This window comes from Heterodontus francisci, chromosome 8, assembly GCF_036365525.1.
Source record: "Heterodontus francisci isolate sHetFra1 chromosome 8, sHetFra1.hap1, whole genome shotgun sequence".
In the NCBI taxonomy this organism is placed as follows: domain Eukaryota; kingdom Metazoa; phylum Chordata; class Chondrichthyes; order Heterodontiformes; family Heterodontidae; genus Heterodontus; species Heterodontus francisci.
In genome coordinates, this window is record NC_090378.1 from 45,584,676 (window position 1) to 45,611,615 (window position 26,940).

At 44.4% G+C, this 26,940-nt stretch overlaps 1 protein-coding gene across 4 annotated transcripts in view; it reads left to right on the forward strand.

Annotated features, from left to right (window-relative positions):
• The window catches only part of mast2 (microtubule associated serine/threonine kinase 2), a 560,338-nt gene that overhangs the window by 31,137 nt on the left and 502,261 nt on the right, over nucleotides 1-26,940 (forward strand). For all 4 annotated transcript variants that reach the window (XM_068037080.1, XM_068037082.1, XM_068037083.1 and 1 more), the window contains exon 2: nucleotides 20,994-21,144. In XM_068037080.1, coding sequence (XP_067893181.1) covers nucleotides 20,994-21,144 — 151 coding nt within the window. The remainder of the gene's footprint in view (nucleotides 1-20,993; nucleotides 21,145-26,940) is intronic.

The window sequence follows — 26,940 nt, forward strand, 5'->3', positions numbered from 1 at the left end:
GACATCTGTGTGCCTGCTATTGCTGTTGCACTGTGTTTGAGGCTGAATCTTGGCTCAGCCAATCCACTGGTGTTTTGCAGAAGGTTGCCCGAACCCAATTTCAACAGCAATAAATTCCTGTGATAAAATTATAAGTATATAAAGTAGCTAATCATTTTTATGTCAGCTAAAGTAGGCAGGCAGGAAATTGCTTTTGGGGTAAGCATTGCTGTGGCCTGGGACTTGTTTAGCACAAGCCAATTTCATATTTTTATATAAAGAAATATATTCATGAAATTATGGTATCTGCGGAATTTCTGTGGAAAAATATGTAATACAGTGGTATCCTGGTGTAGTGATTTGACTGGTATAACAAAAGATTGTGATAACTGACTGATTAGTATATATTGAAATATAGTAATCCTTGCTGTATATTTCTGATCCCATGATTTGCAATATGAATATCACATTGAACAGTTGACAAAGTAGGTGTTCAGCCTTTCCTCACTTACTTGCTGGTGAGAGCCTTAGTCATTTGTTTTGTTGAATAGTTGTCATGCCACTATCCACTCTTATGTTCAATCATGCAAGCTATCAATATTAAAACTGAGAGAATAATGAGAAAATTGATCACTATAAATGATATGGTTGAAATAATCTAGCATCAGGAGGGTTGTCATTTTCAAAAGCAGGCTAGGATCTCTCTAACAACAACAAACTTACATTTTTATAGTGCCTTTAATACAGAATGTCACAAGATGCTTTGCAGAAGTGTTATCAAACAAAATTTGATGCCGAGCTACATACCAGGATAGGTGACCAAAAACTTTATCAGAGAGGTAGATAGTAAGGAGCCTGCTAAAGGAGGAGAATGCGGAAGAGAGATGGAGAAATTTGAGAAAGTTCTATCGTGTGGGGCCTAGTTAGCTGAAGACATTACCGCCAATGGTGGAGCAATGAAAATCAGGGATGTGCAGGTGGCCAGAATTGGAGTTGTGCAGAGATCTATGTTCTATAATGAAGGGTAGGTAGTTAGTTTGATCTTAGAGTAGGTTAAAGGTTCGGCACAACATTGTGGGCCGAAGGGCCTATACTGTGCTGTACTGTTCTATGTTCTATCTCCGAAGGCTGTAGGGCTGGAGGAGGTTAGAGTTGATGTAGGGCAAGGCCTTGGAGCGATTTGAAATCCAAAATGAGCATTTTAAAATTAACGTGTTACTGGACCCTGAGCCAATGTAGGTTAATGAGCATAAAGAGTGATGGGTGAATGAAACTTGGTGCAAGTTAAGATTGCTACGACATTGATCATTGCTCTGTTTGATTATGTGGATTGTTAATGTGGAGAAAATTACAGGGCTATAATTGAAATTCTGATTGGACCAAATTGGAGAAAGTACTGCACTTTTGAAAAGCTTCTGAAAATGGTTCCTCATGATAAATTACTACTTGAGTTCAAAGCAAATGTACTTGGTAGACATTTTACTTATTTTAATATTGACCTGAAGACAAATTGTTGCAATGGAAGTACTGAATGAGCAAATCAGAATTCCTGGTGAAATCTGGGAGTGGATAAGAAATCGAATAGGACAGAATTGATACTTATTAGGGCAGTGATAACAGGTTATGGAAGAGATACTGGGTGGTGTGCTCCAGGTGTTTCATTATTTGCATTAATGACATCAATGGTCAAACTAGCAAACAAAAACAACTTGCATTTATGTAGTAACTTTTAAACATAGAAAAACATCGCAAGGTACATCTACAGAAATGAAATAAGACAAAAATGGCTGATGACCCAAAGTAGATATTAGCAAGAGTAACCAAAAGCTTAGTCAAAGAGGTGGGTTTTAAAGAGGGCCTTAAATAGTGAAAGAGAAGTGGAGGAGTTTTAATGAGGAAATTCGAGAGTGTGAGGCCTAAGTGGCTGAAAGAAAGTTCAGAGAGTGGGTTGTAGGGCTGGAGAAGGTTAGAGATGAGCGGCGAAGAGACCATGAGGAATTTAAGCATTGGGACGAGAATTTTAAATTTGATGTGTCGAAGGATCAGGAGCCAATGCAGGTCAGAAGGATAGGCGTGATGGGTGCATGTGGGATAGGATGTGGGCAGCACTGTTTTGCATATTCAGAAGCTCTCCCAGGGTGAAGCCAAACAGACGAGCATTGAAATAGCTGAGTCTGGAGCTAACAGGGATGGGGATGAAAGTTTCAACAGTAACTGGGATAAGGCAGGGGTGCGGACAGTGATGTTATGGAGATACAAGTAGGCAGGATAAGAAGATGGAAGCTTAACTCCAAGTTGAATAGGATTACAAGGTACAGGATTACAAGATTTCAAGCAGTGTGGTTGAACCTGAGAAAGTGGCCGGTAGAGAATAGAACCAAGTGAGGATAGCCCACTTATAATGGAGGAGGAGGATGGTGTGGTCACCTCTGTTTAAAAAGGCTGCGGAGCGATTGAGAAGGATGAACATGGAAAATGCCCCACAGTCTCAGATGTCATTTGTGACTTAGGTTTGTACTTTTCTTCCTTAAAACCTCCTCCTTTATCATCAACTCTTTGACCAAATCTTGGGTCACCGTTTGCAATTATAGTACCCTTTGCCTCAGTGTTCTTTTTTTTGTTTGATTATGCCTCTGTGAAGCATCTAGTGATGGCTTTCAATCTTAATGCCACTATTTAAATGCAACAATGTTGTTTCAGTGTTCTGGCAGGATGGAAAGTTGCTTTGGAAAGATTCAAACATAATGGGCACCAATTTGATAGGTTACAATACATTGCAAGAATCCAGGGATCCAGCGTGGATTTGGTTGTGCTTTTGGAAGGGAAGAGAATAGTATTTGAGGAGATGGAACCAAGTACAATGTCAGCTAGAATGGCGGACATGAAGAAAAGTTGGAAGGTTAGCGGTTCGAGTTGGATTGGGGACAAGGGAGCAGGAGGTGGGTCTTGTGGACAAGATGAGCTTGGAGAGAACAGGACAAGAGATAGGAGAGAAACTAAAGAAGGACACTGGATCAAGAGTGAACCTGGGGCAGGTTTGGCATGGCGAGCAAGGGAATGGGTTGAAACAGCAGAGGCAGTTAAACAAATGGTCTCAATCTTAGTATCAAATTGACCATATCTAGGGTGAAGAGACGGAGTAGTGCCAACCTTGGCTTTGTGGTAGCATTCTCATATCTGAGAGATAAGGTCATGGGTTCAAGTCCAGCTTGAGGGCTGAAACTTTAAACTAAGGCCTGTCTGCCCTCATAGGTGGACCTAAAAGATTGCATTGCACTATTTGAGAAGTTCTCCTAATGTCCTTGCCAATATTTATCCCTTAACCAACATCACGAAAACAGACTATCTGGTCATGTATTTCAGTGCTATTTGTGGGAGTTTTCTGCATACAAATTGTCATTATAATAGTGACTACATTTCAAAAAGCACTTCATTGGCTGTAAAGTGCTTTGGCACATCCTGAGGTTGTGAAAATCGCTATATAAATGCAAGACCTTTCTTTTCGTTTCATCATAGTGATTGAAGATGGTGCTGACATGACAATTGTGAAAATATTAACTGCTTAGTGAGCCACCCTGAAAGTTGAACAAAATGTAATTTACAAGCAAACATGATGAGGCTCTTTTCTCTTTGCTGAGTAATATTATACAGCATATCTGTTCTCTACATCAATATGCTCATTGACTGCATTGCTTAATTTTCTAACAAAATTTCTTTTGGGCCTCCTTATCTCGAGAGACAATGGATACGCGCCTGGAGGTGGTCAGTGGTTTGTGAAGCAGCGCCTGGAGTGGCTATAAAGGCCAATTCTGGAGTGACAGGCTCTTCCACAGGTGCTGCAGAGAAATTTGTTTGTTGGGGCTGTTGCACAGTTGGCTCTCCCCTTGCGCCTCTGTCTTTTTTCCTGCCAACTACTAAGTCTCTTCGACTCGCCACAATTTAGCCCTGTCTTTATGGCTGCCCGCCAGCTCTGGCGAATGCTGGCAACTGACTCCCACGACTTGTGATCAATGTCACACGATTTCATGTCGCGTTTGCAGACGTCTTTATAACGGAGACATGGACGGCCGGTGGGTCTGATACCAGTGGCGAGCTCGCTGTACAATGTGTCTTTGGGGATCCTGCCATCTTCCATGCGGCTCACATGGCCAAGCCATCTCAAGCGCCGCTGACTCAGTAGTGTGTATAAGCTGGGGATGTTGGCCGCTTCAAGGACTTCTGTGTTGGAGATATAGTCCTGCCACTTGATGCCAAGTATTCTCCGAAGGCAGCGAAGATGGAATGAATTGAGACGTCGCTCTTGGCTGGCATACGTTGTCCAGGCCTCGCTGCCGTAGAGCAAGGTACTGAGGACACAGGCCTGATACACTCGGACTTTTGTGTTCCGTGTCAGTGCGCCATTTTCCCACACTCTCTTGGCCAGTCTGGACATAGCAGTGGAAGCCTTTCCCATGCGCTTGTTGATTTCTGCATCTAGAGACAGGTTACTGGTGATAGTCTCTTTGCTGAGTAATATTATACAGCATATCTGTTCTCTACATCAATATGCTCATTGACTGCATTGCTTAATTTTCTAACAAAATACTGATGTCAAAATGACTACTGTTTGAGTAGTTGCTTAGAAATAAATGTGCAAGCCATTGAATTTGCCTCTTGACAAATGTATCACCTTTCTGTACTTGGTAGACATTTTATTTATTTTGGTATTGACCTGAAGACAAATTGTTGGCAATGGAAGTACTGAATGAGCAAATCAGAATCCCTGCTTGCAGGGCTCCTGGGATGACTACATCTATTAAGCCCCAGGAAAGCTAATGTTCGTCATCTTTTATTTTTGTGAGTTTTTACAAATAGACATTGGTGCTCCTTTTTAGCTCTGTTGATTTTGTGCTGTGTGGCTCTGTGAACAGTATAATGGGAGAAGCATTGAATTAAGAGCTGAGAGCTAAATGCTCTGAGGAAGCCATTTAAGGTGGAAACAGTGCAGCAGTACAGTGTCATGTTTTTGATTCTTTAAACCCGGATGTAATGTTGATAGCTGCGACTGAGTATATGACGATGATTTAGTGCATGCATATGTTGGAGGTTACTGTACTGGTGTAAAACTAATAAAGCACAGAACAGAAGCTCTGCTGCACATTATGTGAATGATTTTCATTACTCAAAGAAAGTAAGCGTGACAAATATAAAATGAAACGGGTAACATTTTTGCTTTAGTGTTCTTTTTATTTGTTGATGAGACCTCTGCCACAGTGAACGTCATTAATATTTGTTAAAATGTATGAACAAAGAAAATTACAGCACAGGAACAGGCCCTTCGGCCCTCCAAGCCTGTGCCGATCCAGATCCTCTATCTAAACATGTCGCCTATTTTCTAAGGGTCTGTATCTCTTTGCTTCCTGCCCATTCATGTATCTGTTTAGATACATCTTAAAAGACGCTATCGTACCCGCGTCTACCACCTCCGCTGGCAACGCGTTCCAGGCACCCACCACCCTCTGCGTAAAGAACTTTCCACGCATATCCCCCCTAAACTTTTCCCCTCTCACTTTGAACTCGTGACCCCTAGTAATTGAATCCCCCACTCTGGGGAAAAAGCCTCTTGCTATCCACCCTGTTTATACCTCTAATGATTTTGTATACCTCAATCAGGTCCCCCCTCAACCTCCGTCTTTCTAATGAAAATAATCCTAATCTGCTCAACCTCTCTTCACAGCTAGCGCCCTCCATACCAGGCAACATCCTGGTGAACCTCTTCTGCACCCTCTCCAAAGCATCTACATCCTTTTAGTACTGTGGCGACCAGAACTGCACGCAGTATTCCAAATGTGGCCAAACCAAAGTCTTATACAACTGTAACATGACCTGCCAACCCTTGTGCTCAATACCCCGTCCGATGAAGGAAAGCATGCCGTATGCTTTCTTGACCACTCTATTGACCTGCGTTGCCACCTTCAGGGAACAGTGGACCTGAACACCCAAATCTCTCTGGACATCAATTTTCCCCAGGACTTTTCCATTTACTGTATAGTTCACTCTTGAATTGGATCTTCCAAAATGCATCACCTCGCATTTGCCCTGATTGAACTCCATCTGCCATTTCTCTGCCCAACTCTCCAATCTATTTATATTCTGCTGTATTCTCTGACAGTCCCCTTCACTATCTGCTACTCCACCAATCTTAGTGTCGTCTGCAAACTTGCTAATCAGACCACCTATACTTTCCTCCAAATCATTTATGTATATCACAAACAACAGTGGTCCCAGCACGGATCCCTGTGGAACACCACTGGTCACACGTCTCCATTTTGAGAAACTCCCTTCCACTGCTACTCTCTGTCGCCTGTTGCCCAGCCAGTTCTTTATCCATCTAGCTAGTACACCCTGGACCCCATGCGACTTCACTTTCTCCATCAGCCTACCATGGGGAACCTTATCAAACGCCTTACTGAAGTCCATGTGTATGGCATCTACAGCTCTTCCCTCATCAATCAACTTTGTCACTTCCTCAAAGAATTCTATTAAGTTGGTAAGACATGACCTTCCCTGCACAAAACCATGTTGCCTATCACTGATAAGCCCATTTTCTTCCAAATGGGAATAGATCCTATCCCTCAGTATCTTCTCCAGCAGCTTCCCTACCACTGACGTCAGGCTCACCGGTCTATAATTACCTGGATTTTCCCTGCTACCCTTCTTAAACAAGGGGACAACATTAGCAATTCTCCAGTCCTCCGGGACCTCACCCGCGTTTAAGGATGCTGCAAAGATATCTGTTAAGGCCCCAGCTATTTCCTCTCTCGCTTCCCTCAGTAACCTGGGATAGATCCCATCCGGACCTGGGGACTTGTCCACCTTAATGCCTTTTAGAATACCCAACACTTCCTCCCTCCTTATGCCGACTTGACCTAGAGTAATCAAACATCTGTCCCTAACCTCAACATCTATCATGTCCCTCTCCTCGGTGAATACCGATGCAAAGTACTTGTTTAGAATCTCACCCATTTTCTCTGACTCCACGCATAACTTTCCTCCTTTGTCCTTGAGTGGGCCAATCCTTTCTCTAGTTACCCTCTTGCTCCTTATATATGAATAAAAGGCTTTGGTATTTTCCTTAACCCTGTTTGCTAAAGATATTTCATGACCCCTTTTAGCCCTCTTAATTCCTCGTTTCAGATTGGTCCTACATTCCCGATATTCTTTCAAAGCTTCGTCTTTCTTCAGCCTCCTAGACCTTATGTATGCTTCCTTTTTCCTCTTAGCTAGTTTCACAATTTCACCTGTCATCCATGATTCCCTAATCTTGCCCTTTCTATCCCTGATTTTCACAGGAACATGTCTCTCCTGCACGCTAATCAACCTCTCTTTAAAAGCCTCCCACATATCAAATGTGGATTTACCTTCAAACAGCTGCTCCCAATCTACATTCCCCAGCTCCTGCCGAATTTTGGTACAGTTGGCCTTCCCCCAATTTAGCACTCTTCCTTTGGGACCACTCTCATCTTTGTCCATGAGTATTCTAAAACTTACGGAATTGTGATCACTATTCCCAAAGTAGTCCCCTACTGAAACTTCAACCACCTGGCCGGGCTCATTCCCCAACACCAGGTCCAGTATGGCCCCTTCCCGAGTTGGACTATTTACATACTGCTCTAGAAAACCCTCCTGGATGCTCCTTACAAATTCTGCTCCATCTGGACCTCTAACACTAAGTGAATCCCAGTCAATGTTGGGAAAATTAAAATCTCCTATCACCACCACCCTGTTGCTCCTACATCTTTCCATAATCTGTTTACATATTTGTACCTCTATGTCACGCTCGCTGTTGTGAGGCCAGTCGTAGAGCCCCAACATTGTTACCGCACCCTTCCTATTTCTGAGTTCTGCCCATATTGCCTCACTGCTCGAGTCCTCCATAGTGCCCTCCTTCAGCACAGCTGTGATATCCTCTTTGACCAGTACTGCAACTCCTCCACCCCTTTTGCCTCCCTCTCCATCCCGCCGGAAGCATCGATATCCTGGGATATTTAGTTGCTAATCATGCCCTTCCCTCAACCAAGTCTCAGTAATAGCAATAACATCATACTCCCAGGTACTAATCCAGGCCCTAAGTTCATCTGCCTTACCTACTACACTTCTTGCATTAAAACAAATGCACCTCAGACCACCAGTCCCTTTGTGTTCATCATCTGCTCCCTGTCTACTCTTTCCCTTAGCCATGCTGACTTCCTTATCTAGTTCCTTACAGGCTTTAGTTACTACCTGCTTACTGTCCACTGACCTCATTTGGTTCCCATCCCCCTGCCACATTAGTTTAAACCCTCCCCAACAGCGTTCGCAAAAGCACCCCCAAGGACATTGGTTCCAGTCTGGCCCAGGTGTAGACCGTCCAATTTGTAATAGTGCCACCTCCCCCAGAACCGGTCCCAATGTCCCAAAAATCTGAACCCCTCCCTCCTGCACCATCTCTCAAGCCACGCATTCATCCTGACTATTTCATTTCTACTCTGACTATCACGTGGCACTGGTAGCAATCCTGAGATTACTACCTCTGAGGTCCTACTTTTTAACTTGGCTCCTAACTCCCTAAATTCTGCTTGTAGGACCTCATCCCGTTTTTTACCTATATCATTGGTGCCTATGTGCACAACGACAACTGGCTGTTCACCCTCCACTTTCAGAATGTTCTGCAGCCGATCTGAGACATCCCTGACCCGTGCACCTGGGAGGCAACATACCATTCGGGAGTCTCGTTTTCGACCACAGAACCGCCTATCTAATCCCCTTACAATCGAATCCCCGATGACTATAGCCCTTCCACTCTTTTTCCCGCCCTTCCGAACAGCAGAGCCAGCCACGGTGCCATGAACCTGGCTACTGCTGCCTTCCCCTGGTGAGGCATTTCCCTCAACAGTATCCAAAACAGTATACCTGTTTTGGAGGGAGATGACCGCAGGGGACACCTGCGCTGCCTTCCTGCTCTTTCTCTGCCTTTTGGTCACCCATTCCTTTTCACCCTCAGCAATCCTAATCTGCGGTGTGACCAATTCGCTAAATTGAGGAAGAAAATGCATGATAGATCACTTGGAATCCTAAAGCTTTGAGAATACAGTACTCAGGTTATACCTCTTATGTAGTAAATATCAAGACCTTCCTGCTGTCTTCTAGCAATATTATTAGAAACTGCCCTTTGGTGCAATAATTGTACTGATGCGTAAAGTTTTTGTTACCACTAGAACTTGTTATAAAATTTTACAGGTTATTTCTAAAGGGAGATGCTGAATTTTGAGTTAGGGCCTGGAAGGTTAACTCTTCTGAGCAATTAATATTTCCTTATAGCTTTCAAAATATGAATGTTTTCTGTTCAGTCTCTAGGACCCCAACTATGACTCCATTAATAAATCATGAGAGAGAGTGAGGTTGGGGTGGGTTTAGACGCATTGCTTGTGAAACATGGTTAAAATAAGGATGTATTCATAATGCTGCACTGTAATGTTTGGCATCTTATACTGTACACAATCCTGTGAGTGTTCCTCTATCTTGGAAGAGTGTGCAGTGTTTTGAGCTGCTGTATATCGTTTTAAGATGTTCTTTGTACTTTTTAATTTGTTCTATGGGTAGGTAGAGGTTTTTAATCACCATTCTCACTGATCGTTAAGGGCTTAATATTCTAGAATTAAATTCTGGAATCCATTGCAAGTATTTGAATAAATATAAAAATTGTTGGTTTATGAAAGCTGCTACAGTCTTAACCTTGGACACCAAAAAAGGGTTGAATTACTTAATGTTTTTTGAAGAAAATGTTAACTGAAATTCATGTTTCAATTTTGTTCTGTGCCTTCCAGGTATGTGTTAGAAGGATAATATTTTTATAAAGCAGTGAAATGGTTTGTGCAGTCTGAGCAAAATGCTTGCTAGTTTCTTTATTCAGTGCATTTTAGTCCATGCTCAGCCTCCAAGATAACTTTCACTAGCCAGGCTTCAATTTGTTTCTTAAAACAAAGTTTTCATTTCCTGTGTTGGGTTTTTACTTGTGGCAAAAACACTTAGCCATAGATAGGCATGACTAAGCAACATTTCATACTCAGAGCCATGGTATTTTCAATTATCTGGACTTTTCTTTTAATTCTTTCATGGGATGTGGGCACTGTTGGTAAGGTCAGCATTTGTTGCCCATCCCTAAATGTCCTTGAGAAGGTGATGGAGAGCTGCCTTCTTGAATCGCTGTCGTCCATCTGGTGTGGGTACACTCACAGTGCTGTTAGGGAGGGATTTCCAGGATTTTGATCCAGTGACATTGAAGGAATTTTTTAAAAATTCATTTATGGGATGTGGGCGTCGCTGGCCAGGCCACCATTTATTGCCCGTCCCTAATTGCCCTTGAGAAGGTGGTGGTGAGCTGCCTTCTTGAACCGCTGCAGTCCATGTGGGGTAGGTATACCCACAGTGCTGTTAGGAAGGGAGTTTCAGGATTTTGACCCAGCGACAGTGAAGGAACGGCGATATAGTTCCAGGTCAGGATGGTGTGTGACTTGGAAAGAAATTTGCAGGTGGTGGTGTTCCCATGCATCTGCTGTCTTTGTTCTTCGAGGTGATAGAAGTCGCGGTCATGGATTTGAAAGATGCTGTCAAAGGAGGCATGGTGAGTTGCTGCCGTGTATCTTGTATATGGTACACGCCGCTGCCACTGTGCATTGGTGGTGGATGGCGGGGGGGAAAGGTCGATCAAGTGGGCTGCTTTGTCATGGATGATGTCGAGCTTCCTAAGTGGTGTTGGGCTGCGCTCATCCAGGCAAGTGGAGTGTATTCCATCACACTCCTGACTTGTACCTTGTATGGTGGACAGATTTTGGGGAGTCAGGAGGTGGGTTACTCGCTGCTCAATTCCCAGTCTCTGACTTATTCTTATAGCCACAGTATTTATGAGGCTGCTCCAGTTCAGTTTCTGGTCAACGGTAACCACCAGGATGTTGATAGTGGAGGATTCAGCGATGGTAATGCTGTTGAATGCAAAGGGGAGATGGTTAGATTCTGTCTTATTGGAGATGGTCATTGCCTGGCACTTAAGTGGCAAGTAACATTCGCACCACTCATCAGCCCAAGCCTGGATGTTGTCCAGGTCTTGCTGCATATGGACACGGACTGCTTCAGTATCTGAGGAGTTGTGAATGGCACTGAACATTTCACATTCATCAGTGAACATCTTCACTTCTGACCTTATGATTTAGGGATGGTCATTGATGAAGCAGCTGAAGATGGTTGGGCATGGGACACTACCCTGAGGAACTCCTGCAGCAATGTCCTGAGGCTGAGATGATTGACCTTCAACAACCGCAACCATCTTCCTTTGTACTAGGTATGACTCCAACCAGCAGAGAGCTTTCCCCTTAATTCCCATTGACTTCAGTTTGGCTAGGGCTCCTTGATGCTACACTCGGTCAAATGCTGCCTTGATATCCAGGGAAATCACTCTCATCTCCCTGCTTGAGTTCAGCACTTTTGTCCATGTTTGGACCAAGGCTGTCATGAGGTCAGGAGCTGAGTGGCCCTGACAGAACCCAAACTGAGCATCAGTGAGCAGGTTATTGCTGTTTACATGGCGCTTGATGACACTGTTGACGACCCCTCCCATCACTTTACTGATGATCAAGAGGAGACTGATAGGGCAGTAATTCGCTGCATAGGACATACCTGGGCAATTTTCCACATTGTTAGTTAGATGCCAGTGTTGTAGCTGAACTGGAACAGCTTGGCTGGGGCATGGCAAGTTCTGCAGCACAAGTCTTCAGTACTACAGCTGGGATGTTGTCAGAACCCATAACATTTGCAGTATCTGGTGTCTTCAGCCGTTCCTTGATATCACAGTGAATTGGATTGGCTGAAGACTGCCATCTGTGTGATGCTGGGGACTGTTGGAGGAGGCCGTGATGGATCATCCACTCAGCACTTCTGGCTGAAGTTGGTTGCGAATGCTTCAGTCTTTTCTGTACAACCAGTTCCAACATTGCTTTTGCTCAAAGTACATTTTTTTGATATCGCTTGTCATACATGATTTTTCATGGTGCATTGACATCTTTCTAATGGACAATGCAGTGTTAATATATTTTGCTTAATGAAATTTAAAGGGCTTCCCCTAAGGTTATGCTGATAAGTTTAGATATCAAGATGCGGGAGGAGGCTCATGTCGAGCATAAAGACCGGCATTGAGTAGTTGGGCCAAATGTCCTGTTTCTGTGCTGTGTGTTCTATCTGGGGGAAACAAAATCAAATGGAATCCTTTTAATTGTGTTCTTGTGGAGCAAGAACAGTGTGCTGTTCTTGGATGTGTTCTCTAATGGTGGATGTGTGACATGAAGAAATGCAGTTGCCTCATTCAAATGCCAAGCCTATTCCTTATATCTGTGAACTCATGCCACGATGCTATTTGCGTCATATATTAAACATCCAAACAAGTTGAACCAGCTTAGTGCTTTCTGTAGGTCACAGTTCCAATGGCAGAATGCCCTTGCATGAGCCTACGATAAATGCGTGTTACATCACAGTTCGAATCAAGTAACTAATTTTTATTATGAGTTGGCCAGTTACTTCATACTTGTTTTACTGAACGTCTGTTTGTTGAACGGCATCCTGTCTGCATGGCTGGAAATGATGTGATTCAAGAGTGCTGTTAATGCAGTGATACATTTTTAATTGCAAAGCTGTTTGGTTGATCTCACTTTCTGATGACACCTGCACAATAATCAGTTCTTTGACCCTGGGAGATTGATTGCTCCAACCTCCCTGTCATGTTTGACTCAATACAGGGTCCAGGAAACTAACCTTTTAAATCCTACTGTAAGTCATAACCATATTTGTGAAAATATTGTTTTGATTGACTTTGTCCTTTTGAACAGATGAAAGATTTGTTCTCAAGTAACCCATTTATCTTGGATGGTAACTGACAGGTCCATAGCCCTGCTTTCATGTACAGTATTGTATTGTTTGGTGTTGTTTTGTAGTGCTCTGTAGGCCATCAGCTATGGTATGGATGCTAGTCCAGATTTAGTATTCAGAATTGGTGGGTTTTTTTGTACCTGAGGAGTGAGCATAAAAGTAAAGATAGTTCAAGCTACTGTATTGTTTATTGCTGCTGTTCATCTCTTTTAATAGCCTGTTTTGTAGCTTATATCCTAACTGTGTCTGGGTATTTGCTCCAGCTTTCTGAAATCTAGGAGATCACAGTAGTAATAAATGCAACAGGAATGGTTTCTGTTCAAAGCCTAGGCAATGCTACATGACCAGCTTTTGTGCAAGTTAAGTCACTCTCCCCTTTTTTACAGGGAGTAAAATGTTGCTTATGGGTGTGGTTTTGACACCGAGCATATAAAAAAAAATGTAAAGTCTAAAAATGTGAGTCATTAAACATGGCCTAATCTGCTTGTTCCAGTGATGCAGGTATGCATTCATGATCCAGAGTGTTATTCAAAGAGCAGAAAGTTCTTCCTGGATTGAAAACATTGGCAATTTACAAATGTGTGTTCAGATCATAGAATCTATGTTGTAACTATAAGGAAACACCGAACAGGCTGAGGCTCTTTTTTTTCTCTTGAAAAAAGGCCGCAGGTGGCCCTGAGAAGTCAATAAACTTTCAAAATGGTTTGAAGGTAGATTTAAAGTTGATGTCCCCACTTAGGGGGAGATCCAGAACTAAGGATCATAAATATTAGACAGTGACTAATCAATCCAATAAGGAATTGAGGGGAAACTTCTTCACTCAAAGTAGTGAGAATGTGAAACATGCTCCCATATGGAATAGTTGAGGCGTATAGCATAGATGCATTTAAATGGAAGCTAGATTGCAGTGAGGGAGAAAGGAATAGAAGGATATGCCCCTATTTATAAAGCCAAGGATCCCATATGTTTTAACAGCCTCCTCACCTTGGCCTGCTGCCTTCAAAGATTTGGGTATGTGAACGCCCAAGGTCTATATGTTACTGCATCTCCTTTTAAAATTTTTCCATTTAGTTATGCTGCTGCTGCTTGTTTTTCCTTCCAAAAAGCATCATTTCACACTTCACTGCATTAAATTTTATTTGCCATGTGTCCATTTCACCAGTCTGTCTATGTTCTCCTGAAGTCAGCTACTATCCTCCTGTTTATTGCATTGTTATCTGCAAACCTTGAAATTATGCCTCCTATACCCAAGTCTGGGTCATTAATAAACATCAAAAAGCACAGTGGATCAACCTCCAAACCCCACCCCAGCACTTTTTAAACCTCAGTATGGTTAAATATGAAATATTTATCATAAACTGCTCCATTTTGCATGCCATCAGTCACTGTGCATCATCGTCTCTGATGTTCCGTCCTACATGGCATAAAACCCCTGCCATATTTTGAAATTTTAAAAGAAATCTTATCTTTGCAAGTGATTTTTCAGATTGTTTGAAGTAAAGTTTACAACAGAAAACATAAATGAAAGATAACTAATATATTCATGAAATTTATTTTTCCCAAAGACTATAAACAAGAAATTCATGAACCTGCCTCCACAATTGCTAAGTACGCCACACCCATTGTGTTGAGAAATGAATTATCCCTTTTGCTTATTGAACACACTGAGACAAATAAGCATAGATGCGAGCAGTCAGTCAAGTTTTTGAAAATTGAATTTTATTGGAATAGTCAGGTCCAGAAAACGTGTTGACTAAGACGACTTGTATTTATAACATAACGTAATAAAACATCCCAAAGCACTTAACAGAATGGATATAAACCAAAATATTACACTGAGCCACATGAGATATTAGGGCTGATGACAAAAGGCTTAGTCAAAGAGGTAGGTTTTAAGAAGCATTTTAAAGGAGAAAGGAGAGATGGAGAGGTTTAGGGAGGGAATTGGGCCTGGCATCTGAAGATACGGCCACCAATGGTGGAGCAATTAAAATGACGGACGCCCAAGAGAACAGTATTAGAGGAGCACAGATATCTCGGAGGATTGTGCGCCTGGAGATTACAGAGCCAGTGAGGGGCGAGGCCATGCGGGGATTTGGAAACGAGGATGATGATTTTAAAATTGAGCTGTTGCTTAACCGGGAGCTAATGCAGGTTTGCAAGCGCAGGGGTAATGGGTGAATGGGACTTGGTACGAGTTTTTAAAAAAAATTCATTTATGGGATGTGGGCGTCGCGGGCCAGGCCACCATGTATTGCCCATCCCTAATTGCCCTTGAGAAGGTGGTGGTGAGCTGCCTTCTTGAACCGCTGCAGTCTATGTAGGGTAGGTACACCCACAGTGCTGTTAGGAAGGGAGTTCCAGGATTTTGACCCAGCGACAGTGAAGGAATGTCGATATAGTTCCAAGTCAGGATGGTGTGTGACTTGGAGGGGAACTTGCAGGTGGTAGTGTTCCCATGCATTTGCTGCCCTTGTTCTTCTAGTTGGTGGGGGTCGCTGGTTTGGAAGGTGCTTTCTAAGGAGCCTTGGTGTGTTGCTGCAGTGCATCTTGTATATGGTACTCACTGCTGCCACTGTGTGTCGGTAGTGGAGGGAGTGAATGTTTGTAGATGGGGTGCCAATCAAGCGGGCTGTTTTATCCTGGATGGTGTCGAGCCTCTTGAGTGTTGTTGGAGCTGCACCCATCCAGGCAAGTGGAGAGTATTCCATCACACTCCTGACTTGTGCCTTGTAGATGGTGGACAGGCTTTGGGGAGTCAGGAGGTGAGTTACTCACCGCAGGATTCCTAGCCTCTGACCTACTCTTGTAGCCCATGATATTTATATGGCTACTCCAGTTCAGTTTCTGGTCAATGGTAGCCCCTAGGATGTTGATAGTGGGGGTTTCAGTGATGGTAATGCCATTGAATGTCAAGGGGAGATAGTTAGATTCTCTCTTGTTGGAGATGGTCATTGCCTGGCATTTGTGTGGCGCGAATGTTACTTGCCATTTATCAGCCCAAGCCTGGATATTGTCCAGGTCTTGCTGCATTTCTACACGGATTGCTTCAGTACCTGAGGAGTCACGAATGGTGCTGAACATTGTGCAATCATCAGCGAACATTCCCACTTCTGACCTTATGATTTAGGGATGGTCGTTGATGAAGCAGCTGAAGATGGTTGGGCCTAGGACACTACCCTGAGGAACTCCTGCAGTGATGTCTTGAAGCTCAGATGATTGACCTCTAATAACCACAACCATCTTCCTTTGCGCTAGGTATGACCCCAGCCATTGGAGGGTTTTCCCCCTGATTCCCATTGACCTTAGTTTTGCTAGGGCTCCTTGATGCCATAATCGGTCAAATGCTGCTTTGATGTCAAGGGCAGTCACTCGCACCTCACTTCTTGAGCTTAGCTCTTTTGTCCATGTTTGAACCAAGGCTGTAATGACATCAGGAGCTGAGTGGCCCTGTCGGAACTCAAACTGAGCGTCACTGAGCAGGTTATTGCTAAGCAAGTGCTGCTTGATGGCACTGTTGATGACACCTTCCATCACTTTACTGATGATTGTGAGTAGGCTGATGGGGTGGTAATTGGCCGGGTTGTCCTGCTTTTTGTGTCCAGGACATACCTGGGCAATTTTCCACATTGCTGGGTAGATGCCAGTGTTGTAGCTGGACTGGAACAGCTTGGCTAGGGGCGTGGCAAGTTCTGGAGCGCAGGTCTTCAGTACTATTTTTGGAATGTTGTCAGGGCCCATAGCCTTTGCAGTATCCAGTGCCTTCAGTCATTTCTTGATATGCGGAGTGAATCGAATTGGCTGAAGTCTGGCATTTGTGATGCTGGGGACTTAAGGCCGAGATGGATCATCAACTTGGCACTTCTGGCTGAAGATTGTTGCAAATGCTTCAGACCTACCTCTTGCACTGATGTGCTGGGCTCCCACACATTGAGGATGGGGATATTTGTGGAGCCACCACCTCCAGTTAGTTGTTTAATTATCCACCACCATTCACAACTGGATGTGGCAGGACTACAGAGCTTAGATCTGATCCTTTGGTTATTGGATCGCTTAGCTCTCAATCGCATGCTGCTTACTCAGATAGTCCTGTGTTGTAGCTTCATCAGGTTGACACCTCCTTTGAGGTATGCCTGGTGCTGCTCCTGGCATGCCCTCCTGCACTCTTCATTGAACCAGGGTTGGTCTCCTGGCTTGATGGTAATGGTAGAATGGGAGATATGCGGGGCCATGAGGTTACAGGTTGTGGTTGATTACAATTCTGCTGCTGCTGATGGCCCATAGCGCCTCATGGATGCCCAGTTTTGCATTGCTAGATCTGTTTGAAATCTATCCTATTTAGCACAGTGGTAGTGCCACACAACACGAAGGAAGGTATCCTCAATGTGAAGGCGGGACGTTGTCTCCACAACAACTGTGTCGTGGTCACTCCTACCAATACTGTCATGGGCAGATGCATCTGCGGCAGACAGATTGGTGAGGACGAGGTCAAGTCTGTTTTCCCCTCTTGTTGGTTCCCTCACCACCTGCCACATACCCAGTCTAGCAGATATATCCTTTAGGACTCGGCTAGCTCGGTCAGTAGTGGTGCTCCGGAGCCACTCTTGGTGATTGACATTGAAGTCCCCCACTCAGAGCCCATTCTGTGCCCTTGCCACCCTCAATGCTTCCTCCAAGTGCTGTTCAACATTGGAAGAGTACTGACTCATCAGTTGAGGGAGGGTGGTAGATGGTAATCAGCAGGAGGTTTCCTTGCCCATGTTTGACCTGATGCCAATGGAGAGCCGAAGGTTAAACGGTTGGGATTTTGAAAATGCAGTTGTAATTGAATTGGGGAAGAGTTCTTTTTTCCAGGGATGGACACTGAAGGAAGTAGGGGAAGGAATATGTGGGTGAAGAGTGATACAAGGAAGTGATCAGAGATGGCCTTCACGTGAAAGGAGTAGTGAGGCCAGATGAGATGGCAAGTTCAAGAGGGTGGCTATGAGTATCGGAGGAGGCATTTGCATAGAGGGAGGGATTAAGGGAAGATAAGAAGGCAGTGAACTCAGAGGAGAGAGAGCATGATGAATTAACATGGAGGTTTACATCACTAAGGATACAAAGTCACTCAGTACAGAGGCTGAGGGAGGAAAGTGTTAATATCTTGGTGAGAAAATCTTTGTGGTATTTGGGTGGGCTGTAGAGGATAAAGATTTTAAATGCAAAGAGTGCAAGGCCAGTCAGCTTTCAAATAGAAATAACATGTTTTATGACCTCAGTGAGATCATTAACGTTAAACTGCGAGTTATGAACTCCCCAGACCAATCTAAAGAATTAAACAACAAGATTTCACATTAAGATTTTTTATTATAACAACTAAACTAAAAATCACCATAAATAGTCCTTTCTAAGTAGCTAATATTGCAAACTACTGAGGGGGAAAAAAAAGAAAAACACCTTGAAAACCTCACCCCACATTTATACATTACACAGTCCTCCTTGAAGCGAAATCTTTGCAGCTCAAAGTCCCAAACTCCTCCCAGTTGCAATGAGTTGGATCTCCCAGACCTTCTCAAAGTCAATGCCCTCCTTGCTCACTTCCGAGCATTTTCGACCCAGGAAAGGTGATCTCTAGTCTATTGGTCTTTTCATTCTCAGCAAACCTCAACTTTCAAATCAGGTTCAAGTTTTCGCAGCCTTTCACAGTATCAGTGTTCTGTGAATGGGCGTTCTCTCTCTCTCTCTCTCTCTTTCTCTCTCCCCCCCCCCCCCCCCCCTTCCTGAGGCTGTTACCGCTGGTCGTTGTCTTCCAGTCTTCCTTACAGCTACAGATTTCTCAAAGTCTGTAGAATTTAACCAGAATCAAAAGGTCAATAGTTATTTGCTTTTTCAATATGCAGAGCCACAAGTCTGACCCAGGCCTGCCTGTTTCCAGGTGTTAGCCATTGCAATTTGCATTTTTGGAGCCACTGGCTCCTTGTTTACAGTCTGAGTGTCTGGGAAAGTGAACCCTATTGTCCGTCAGGTGTGAAAACCTTACAGAATCACAAAATTGTTACAGTGTAGAAGGAGACCATTTGGCCCATCGTGTCCGCACTGGCTCTCCAAAAGAGCAGTTTACTCAGTTCCACACCCCCACTTTCTCCCCATAACCCTGCACATTCTTCCTTTTCATAAAACAGTCTTAATTCCCTTTTGAATGCTTCAATTGAACCTGCCTCCACCACACTCTCAGGCAGTGCATTCCAGATCTTAACCACTTTCTGCATGAAGAGGTTTTCCCCCATGTCACTTTTGCTTTTCTTACCAAATACCTTAAATCTGTGCCCTCTTGTTCTTCCTTTCATGAGTGGAAATATTTTCTCTCTGCCTACTCTGTCCAGACCCCTCATGATTTTGAATACCTCTATCAAATCACCTCTCAGCCTTCTCTTCAAGGAAAACAGTCCTAACTTCTCCAGTCTATCTTCAGAACTGAAATTCCTCATCCTGGAACCATTCTAGTGAATCTTTTCTGTACTCTCGCCAATGTCCTCACGTCTTTCCTAAAGTGGGCACCCAGAACTGGATGCAATAATCCAGCTGAGGCTGAACTAGTGTCTTGTACCAGTTCATCATAACTGCCTTGCTCTTGTACTCTATGCCCTATTAATAAAGCCCAGGATACTGTATGCTTTATTAACCGCTTTCTCAACCTGTCCTGCCACCTTCAATGACTTAAGCACATATACACCCAGGTCCCTCTGCTCCTGCATCCCCTTTAGAATTGTACCCTTTATTTTATATTGTCTCTCCATGTTCTTCCTCCCAAAATCAACCACTTCACATTTCTGTGCGTTGAATTTCATCTGCCACCTGTCTGCCCATTCCACCAACATGTCAATGTCCTTTTGGAGTTCTACACTATCCTCTTCACAATTTGCAATATTTCCAAGTTTTGTATCATCATTCTCTGCTTTTCAAAAGGGTCTTTGATTTGGCCTCCTTGTTCTCCTGGTTAATAAGATTCCTGTCATGTCTTTAAGCAGACTTGGTGTGAGGTCACATGTTTCCTTTGATTCCATCTTGCACTGTATTAAACTCACAGTTACTAAAACCTAATCATGCTACGAAGTCCAGCGTTCATAACCTATGCGAGTAGTTTGGAGTTATTTTAAAGGAAAAAAAAAACAGTTTTGATGTGTGCTGATTAACTTTCTATTGTTACGCAAAGGCACGTTGTACAGATTGAAATAAGTAATTCTGATTATAACTGTTGCTCTGCAAAATCGTGTACGGAGATAAAGCACCTTAATGATTTGCATCAGACCGGTGTTTCGCAGTTTATCTTTGAAGAAAATAAAGAAAAGCATGTGCAAAAGACATCGATATCTACCTAAAATCATAATGGGGGTACTGAGGTTATATCTTTAAATTACACTTTTGTGAAGCTATATATTGGTAGGCATCAGAGCCACACCTTTAAATGAGAAGTGGCAGACCTCTTGCAGAAGTGTCTAGCACCACTGTACCTGAGAGAATATCTAACGCAAGACTCTCCTTTTGTGATGGCCCAATTTTTATAATATCTCCTCTGACTTGCCATGAGTGGTGCCATGTGATTTGAAATTCCAGGTAGATTGAAATTGTCTTTGGTGTTTCCTACTCTGTGCTAATAACAGAATTATTGACTATAACAAAATTGCATCCTCCCCCAGTTCTTTGTGTGGAAGTGGCGGGTAAGTTCTCTGCACCTGCCTCTGATAATGCAGCCTAAATCTGAAACTCATCATTGTGGGCAACAGCAGATAGAAAATCTTTTGATGCTCTGTGATGTGGAGACTTTTCCTTATGACAGTAATTAACTTGTGTTGGAAGATGTTACGTTCAAACTGCACAAATCAGTTTATGTCGGAAGAAGTTTTTCAAAAGAATAATCCTACTTTTCTGCAAAATAAGATATAGGTTTGGGCAGGTAGTGCGTTTCAAATGTTTAAAAATCACAAGGGGTTTTCCCGGTTATGATTGAATATAATGTGGATAAACTGGTTTTAGATAGGTTAATATTTTAATGATTGACTTGAAAATGGGAGTTAAAAAATCTTTTTTTTTTTGAACAGGCAGAACTTTCTGGACCCTCTCCGTTGCTGTTTAGGAAACTGAGTAATCCTGACCTCACCTGTTCATCTGGAAAAGTCTCTAAACTCCAGCATCAATTTAGTGAAGACGATGGGAAACTTCGAAGAGGGAGCTTTGGTGCTGCATTGGGAGGTGAAGAGTTGATTATTTTTTATTCATTGTCAATGGAAGATTTTAGGGTTGTTATTCAAATAAGTAGAGCATGAACAGGAGTATTGTATTCTGAGGGATACCTGAGAAGGTCTATCTCTCAAGAGTTTGCCAGTAATTTAATATTTGAACTCTGGTACAAATCACTCCAATAGAGTAACAAGAGCAATCATCAAACATTATAAAAATTCATCTTAAGATCCTTAAGTCTGTTTTAGGTTTGTAGAAAACCCTCTGGGATGTTTGGTGTCTGATGTCAACCAAATTTCAACTGCAACTGATTTGTAAAACACCCTCTGACATGTACTGGACCTGGCATGTTTTGATATTTAAATTTTCAGTAGTAATAGCTAATCCTTTTGTGTGAACCATCACATGTCCATGATACAGACCATGCTGATGGTCCAAAAACTGATGAGCAATGTCATGTAACACTTTTTTTCAAAAAAAATCTATAAATATTGAGCAATTTTAAGTCTGCTACCTGTGATTTGTGTGGCTTATAAACTGCTTAAATTTCATCCCTGTTCTTCAGCTATGAACATCCCATTACAGTTTTAACTTTGCCCTCCTTCCTTCTCTTCCCGCAACTGAGCGTGAACCAGCAACCTGCTTCAGTCAGGTCTGACGAGTTCTGATGCACAGTTCTGACCAGAAACGTTAACTCTCTTTCACTGTGCAAATGCTGCTTGACCCGCTGAGTATATCCAGCATTTTCTGTTGTTTCAAACATCGAGCATTCTGCAGTACTTTTCTTTTGTGAACTTATTCAATCCTTCTATTGGCCAGGTCCTCAGGGCAACAAAAGTGATTTTTAATTCCTGATTCTTTTGGGGAAGTGTCAGATCTTGACTGTTAATGGCTTTTTCCCCCAAAATATACTTTATTCATCATAATCTGTAAAAAATAAAACATTACAAAAGAGTTCAAAACAGCACCAAGTTGACATTCCAAAAAGTGTAAAGCTGGGCACAGTGGCGCAGTGCTTAGCACTGCAGCCTCACAGCTCCAGGGACCCGAGTTCGATTCTGGGTACTGCCTGTGCAGAGTTTGCAAGTTCTCCCTGTGACCGTGTGGGTTTTCGCCGGGCGCTCTGGTTTCCTCCCACCGCCAAAGACTTGCAGGTGATAGGTAAATTGGCCATTGTAAATTGCCTCTAGTGTAGGTAGGTGGTAGGGAATATGGGATTACTGTAGGGTTAGTATAAATGGTCAGTGATTATGTCCCCCGATTTAGATTTGAGGGGGGCGATCTTCTTGATTGGCCCAAGAGCTCTCTTCATGCCATCATACATTCCTCTGATGTTTCCGGTGTCTGAGGCCAGCTGAATATGACTGCATAGGTGTTGCCAGTAGTCGTTTGCGCAACGCCTAGCTGTTCTTTGTGCAGTACGTCTGGCTGCTTTAAGTGCTGCGGATGTTAAATCGCTACAGTTCTAGGTAGTGCTCAACCCAGCGGTCCATTTGCGCAAACAAATGGACCGCTGGGTTGAGCACTACCTAGAACTGTACTCCAGGGAGAATGCTGTCACTGAGACTGCCCTCAATGCAGCCCAGCCTCTACCAGTCATGGATGAGCTGGACATACAGCCAACCAAATCGGAACTCAGTGATGCCATTGATTCTCGAGCCAGCGGAAAAGCCCCTGGGAAGGACAGCATTACCCCTGAAATAATCAAGAGTGCCAAGCCTGCTATACTCTCAGCACTACATGAACTGCTATGCCTGTGCTGGGACGAGGGAGCAGTACCCCAGGACATGCGCGATGCCAATATCATTACCCTCTATAAAAACAAAGGTGACCGCAGTGACTGCAACAACTACCGTGGAATCTCCCTGCTCAGCATAGTGGGGAAAGTCTTTGCTCGAGTTGCTCTGAACAGGCTCCAGAAGCTGGCCGAGCGCGTCTACCCTGAGACACAGTGTGGCTTTCGTGCAGAGAGATCGATCATTGACATGCTGTTCTCCCTTCGTCAGATACAGGAGAAATGCCGTGAACAACAGATGTCCCTCGACATTGCTTTCATTGATCTCACCAAAGCCTTTGACCTCGTCAGCAGACGTGGTCTCTTCAGACTACTAGAAAAGATTGGATGTCCACCAAAGCTACTAAGTATCATCACCTCATTCCATGACAATATGAAAGGCACAATTCAACATGGTGGCTCCTCATCAGAGCCCTTTCCTATCCTGAGTAGTGTGAAACAGGGCTGTGTTCTCGCACCCACACTTTTTGGGATTTTCTTCTCCCTGCTGCTTTCACATGCGTTCAAATCCTCTGAAGAAGGAATTTTCCTCCACACAAGATCAGGGGGCAGGTTGTTCAACCTTGCCCGTCTAAGAGCGAAGTCCAAAGTACGGAAAGTCCTCATCAGAGAACTCCTCTTTGCTGACGATACTGCTTTAACATCTCACACTGAAGAGTGCCTGCAGAGTCTCATCGACAGGTTTGCGGCTGCCTGCAATGAATTTGGCCTAACCATCAGCCTCAAGAAAATGAACATCATGGGGCAGGACGTCAGAAATGCTCCATCCATCAATATTGGCGACCACGCTCTGGAAGTGGTTCAAGAGTTCACCTACCTAGGCTCAACTATCACCAGTAACCTGTCTCTAGATGCAGAAATCAACAAGCGCATGGGTAAGGCTTCCACTGCTATGTCCAGACTGGCCAAGAGAGTGTGGGAAAATGGCGCACTGACACGGAACACAAAAGTCCGAGTGTATCAGGCCTGTGTCCTCAGTACCTTGCTCTATGGCAGCGAGGCCTGAACAACGTATGCCAGCCAAGAGCGACGTCTCAATTCATTCCATCTTCGCTGCCTCCGGAGAATACTTGGCATCAGGTGGCAGGACTATATCTCCAACACAGAAGTCCTTGAAGCGGCCAACACCCCCAGCTTATACACACTACTGAGTCAGCGGCGCTTGAGATGGCTTGGCCATGTGAGCCGCATGGAAGATGGCAGGATCCCCAAAGACACATTGTACAGCGAGCTCGCCACTGGTATCAGACCCACCGGCCGTCCATGTCTCCGCTATAAAGACGTCTGCAAACGCGACATGAAATCGTGTGACATTGATCACAAGTCGTGGGAGTCAGTTGCCAGCATTCGCCAGAGCTGGCGGGCAGCCATAAAGACAGGGCTAAATTGTGGCGAGTCGAAGAGACTTAGTAGTTGGCAGGGAAAAAGACAGAGGCGCAAGGGGAGAGCCAACTGTGCAACAGCCCCGACAAACAAATTGCTCTGCAGCACCTGTGGAAGAGCCTGTCACTCCAGAATTGGCCTTTATAGCCACTCCAGGCGCTGCTTCACAAACCACTGACCACCTCCAGGCGCGTATCCATTGTCTCTCGAGATAAGGAGGCCCAAAAGAAAAAGAAAAGGAAAGTATAAATGGGTGGTTGTTGGTCGGCACAGACTCGGTGGACCGAAGGGCCTGTTTCAGTGCTGTATCTCTAAAAAAAAAAATCAGTTTTCTTCAATACAGGAGTGAGTTGCCTCACAACCCTTCCATTCCATGTTACATGCCATGTACATTTTACAGCAAAACAGTATTTGGTGTATACAGCACGAGGGGTATCCCATGGGTCCAGCCCCTCAGTTCACTTTGGTGGGAGGACCTTCACTGGTCTTTCCCCATTGAGCCTTTGCAGTGGCTGCCCCAAGCTTTAGTGCGTCCCTCAGCACGTAGTCCTGGACCTTGGAATGTACTAGTCTATCGTCGACAACTCTTTGCGCTGGAAGACCAGCAAGTTTCGGGCAGACCAAAAAGGGTCTTTCACCGAATTGATGGTCCTGCAGCAGCAGTTGATGTTTATCTCAGTGTGCGTCCCTGGGAACAGCCCGTAGAGCACAGACTCCTGTATTACAGAGCTGCTTGGGATGAACCTCGACAAAAACCACTGCATCTCTTTCCACAGTTGCTTTGCAAAGGCACATTCCAGAAGGAGGTGGGCAACTGTCTCTTCCTCACCGCAGCCACCTCGAGGGCGGCGTCTGGAGGGGGCGAGACTCCGTGCGTGCAGGAAGGATCTGACGGGGAGCCACCAGCCAAACTACGTCGTGGTGCTTGTTTGAAAGTTCTGGTGATGAGGCATTCTGCCAAATGACTTTGGCAGTCTGCTCGGGGAACCATCTGACCGGATCCACAATCTACTTTTCCCGTAGGGCCTTGAGGACATTCCGTGCAGACCATTGCCTGATGGATTGGTGGTCAAAGGTGTTTTTCAGCCGAAACTTTCCAATGAAGGACAGGTGGTACTGCACGGTCCAACTGGATGGAGCGTTCCATGGCAATGTGACCAGACCCATCCTTCGTAACACCGGGGACAGATAGAACCTCAGCACGTAGCGACACTTGGTGTTTGCGTACTGACTCTACGCACAGCTTGATGCAGCCGCACATGAAAGCTGTCATCAGGATGAGGACGACATTGGGTACATTTTTCCCGCCCTTATATAGAGGTTTGAACATAGTGACCCTCTGGACCTGTCCATTTTAGATCTCCAGATAAAGCGGAAAATGGCTCAGGTGACTGCCACGGCGCAGGGGTGGGGTATGGGCCAGACATGCGCCACACACAGCAACATCGTGAGCACCTCACAGCTGATGACCAGGTTCTTAACCACAATGGAGAGAGATCGCTGCTCCAACATGCTCAGTTTATGGTGTACCCTGGCTACTTGCTCCTTCCTGGTTTTGGTACACGCCCCAGCCCTTCTGAACCTTATCCCCAGCACCTTCAGGTAGTCTGATCTGACAGTGAAGGGGACAAAGCATCGGTCGGCCCAGTTCCCAAAGAACATGGTCTCAGTCTTGCTGTGGTTGACTTTGGCTCCCGAAGCCAGTTCGAACTGGTCGCAGATGCTCATCAGTCTGCGAACGGACAGCGGATCCGAGCAGAAGACGGCGATGTTTTCATGTACGGGGAGGTTTTTACCTGAGTGCCTCCGCTGCCTGGGATTGTCACCCCTCTTATGCCTGCATCCTTCCTAATTGACTCTGCAACAAGTTCGATACAGCAAACAAACAAGACGGGAAAGAGGACAGCCCTGTCTGACTCCAGATTGGATCAGGAAACTTTCTGATTCCCACCCATTGATTGAGACTGCGCTACTGATGTTTGTGTAGAGCAGTTTGATCCAATTGCAGATTCCCTCCCCAAACCCCATATTGGAGACCACGTCCATCATATAGGTGTGCAATATCCTGTCAAAAGCCTTCTCCTGGTCCAAGCTGATGAGGCAGGTGTTCACCCTCCTGTCCTGTCCATAGTCTTGTGCTACTCAGGGATACGATCGTCTATCAGAGATCTACCTGCCAGGTACAGTACAGGTCTGGTCAGGGTGAATCACCATCTCCAGAGCAGACTTGACCCGACTGGCGATGACTTTGGACAGAATCTTGTAGTCAACATTAAGCAGTGAGATGGTCTGCCAATTTCTGATTTCCACTTGTAGATGAGGGTGATGATGCCTTTCCTCATGGATTCTGACATGCTGCCGGCCAGAAGCATATTCTCGTATACTTCTTGCAGGTCTGGGCCGACCCAGTCCCACAGATCTGAATACAACTCAACTGGTAATCCATCGCTTCCGGGAGTTCTACTCGTCTCGAAGGACCTGACTGCGTTTGTCAGCTCATTCAGAATTAGTGGTTTGTCCAGTCTCTCCCTCATGCTGTCATCTAAAACCTCCGTGATAGATGACAGGAAGGACTGGGAAGCCGTGCTGTCCGTGGGCTTCACGTCGTACAGCCCAGCATAAAAGGATTT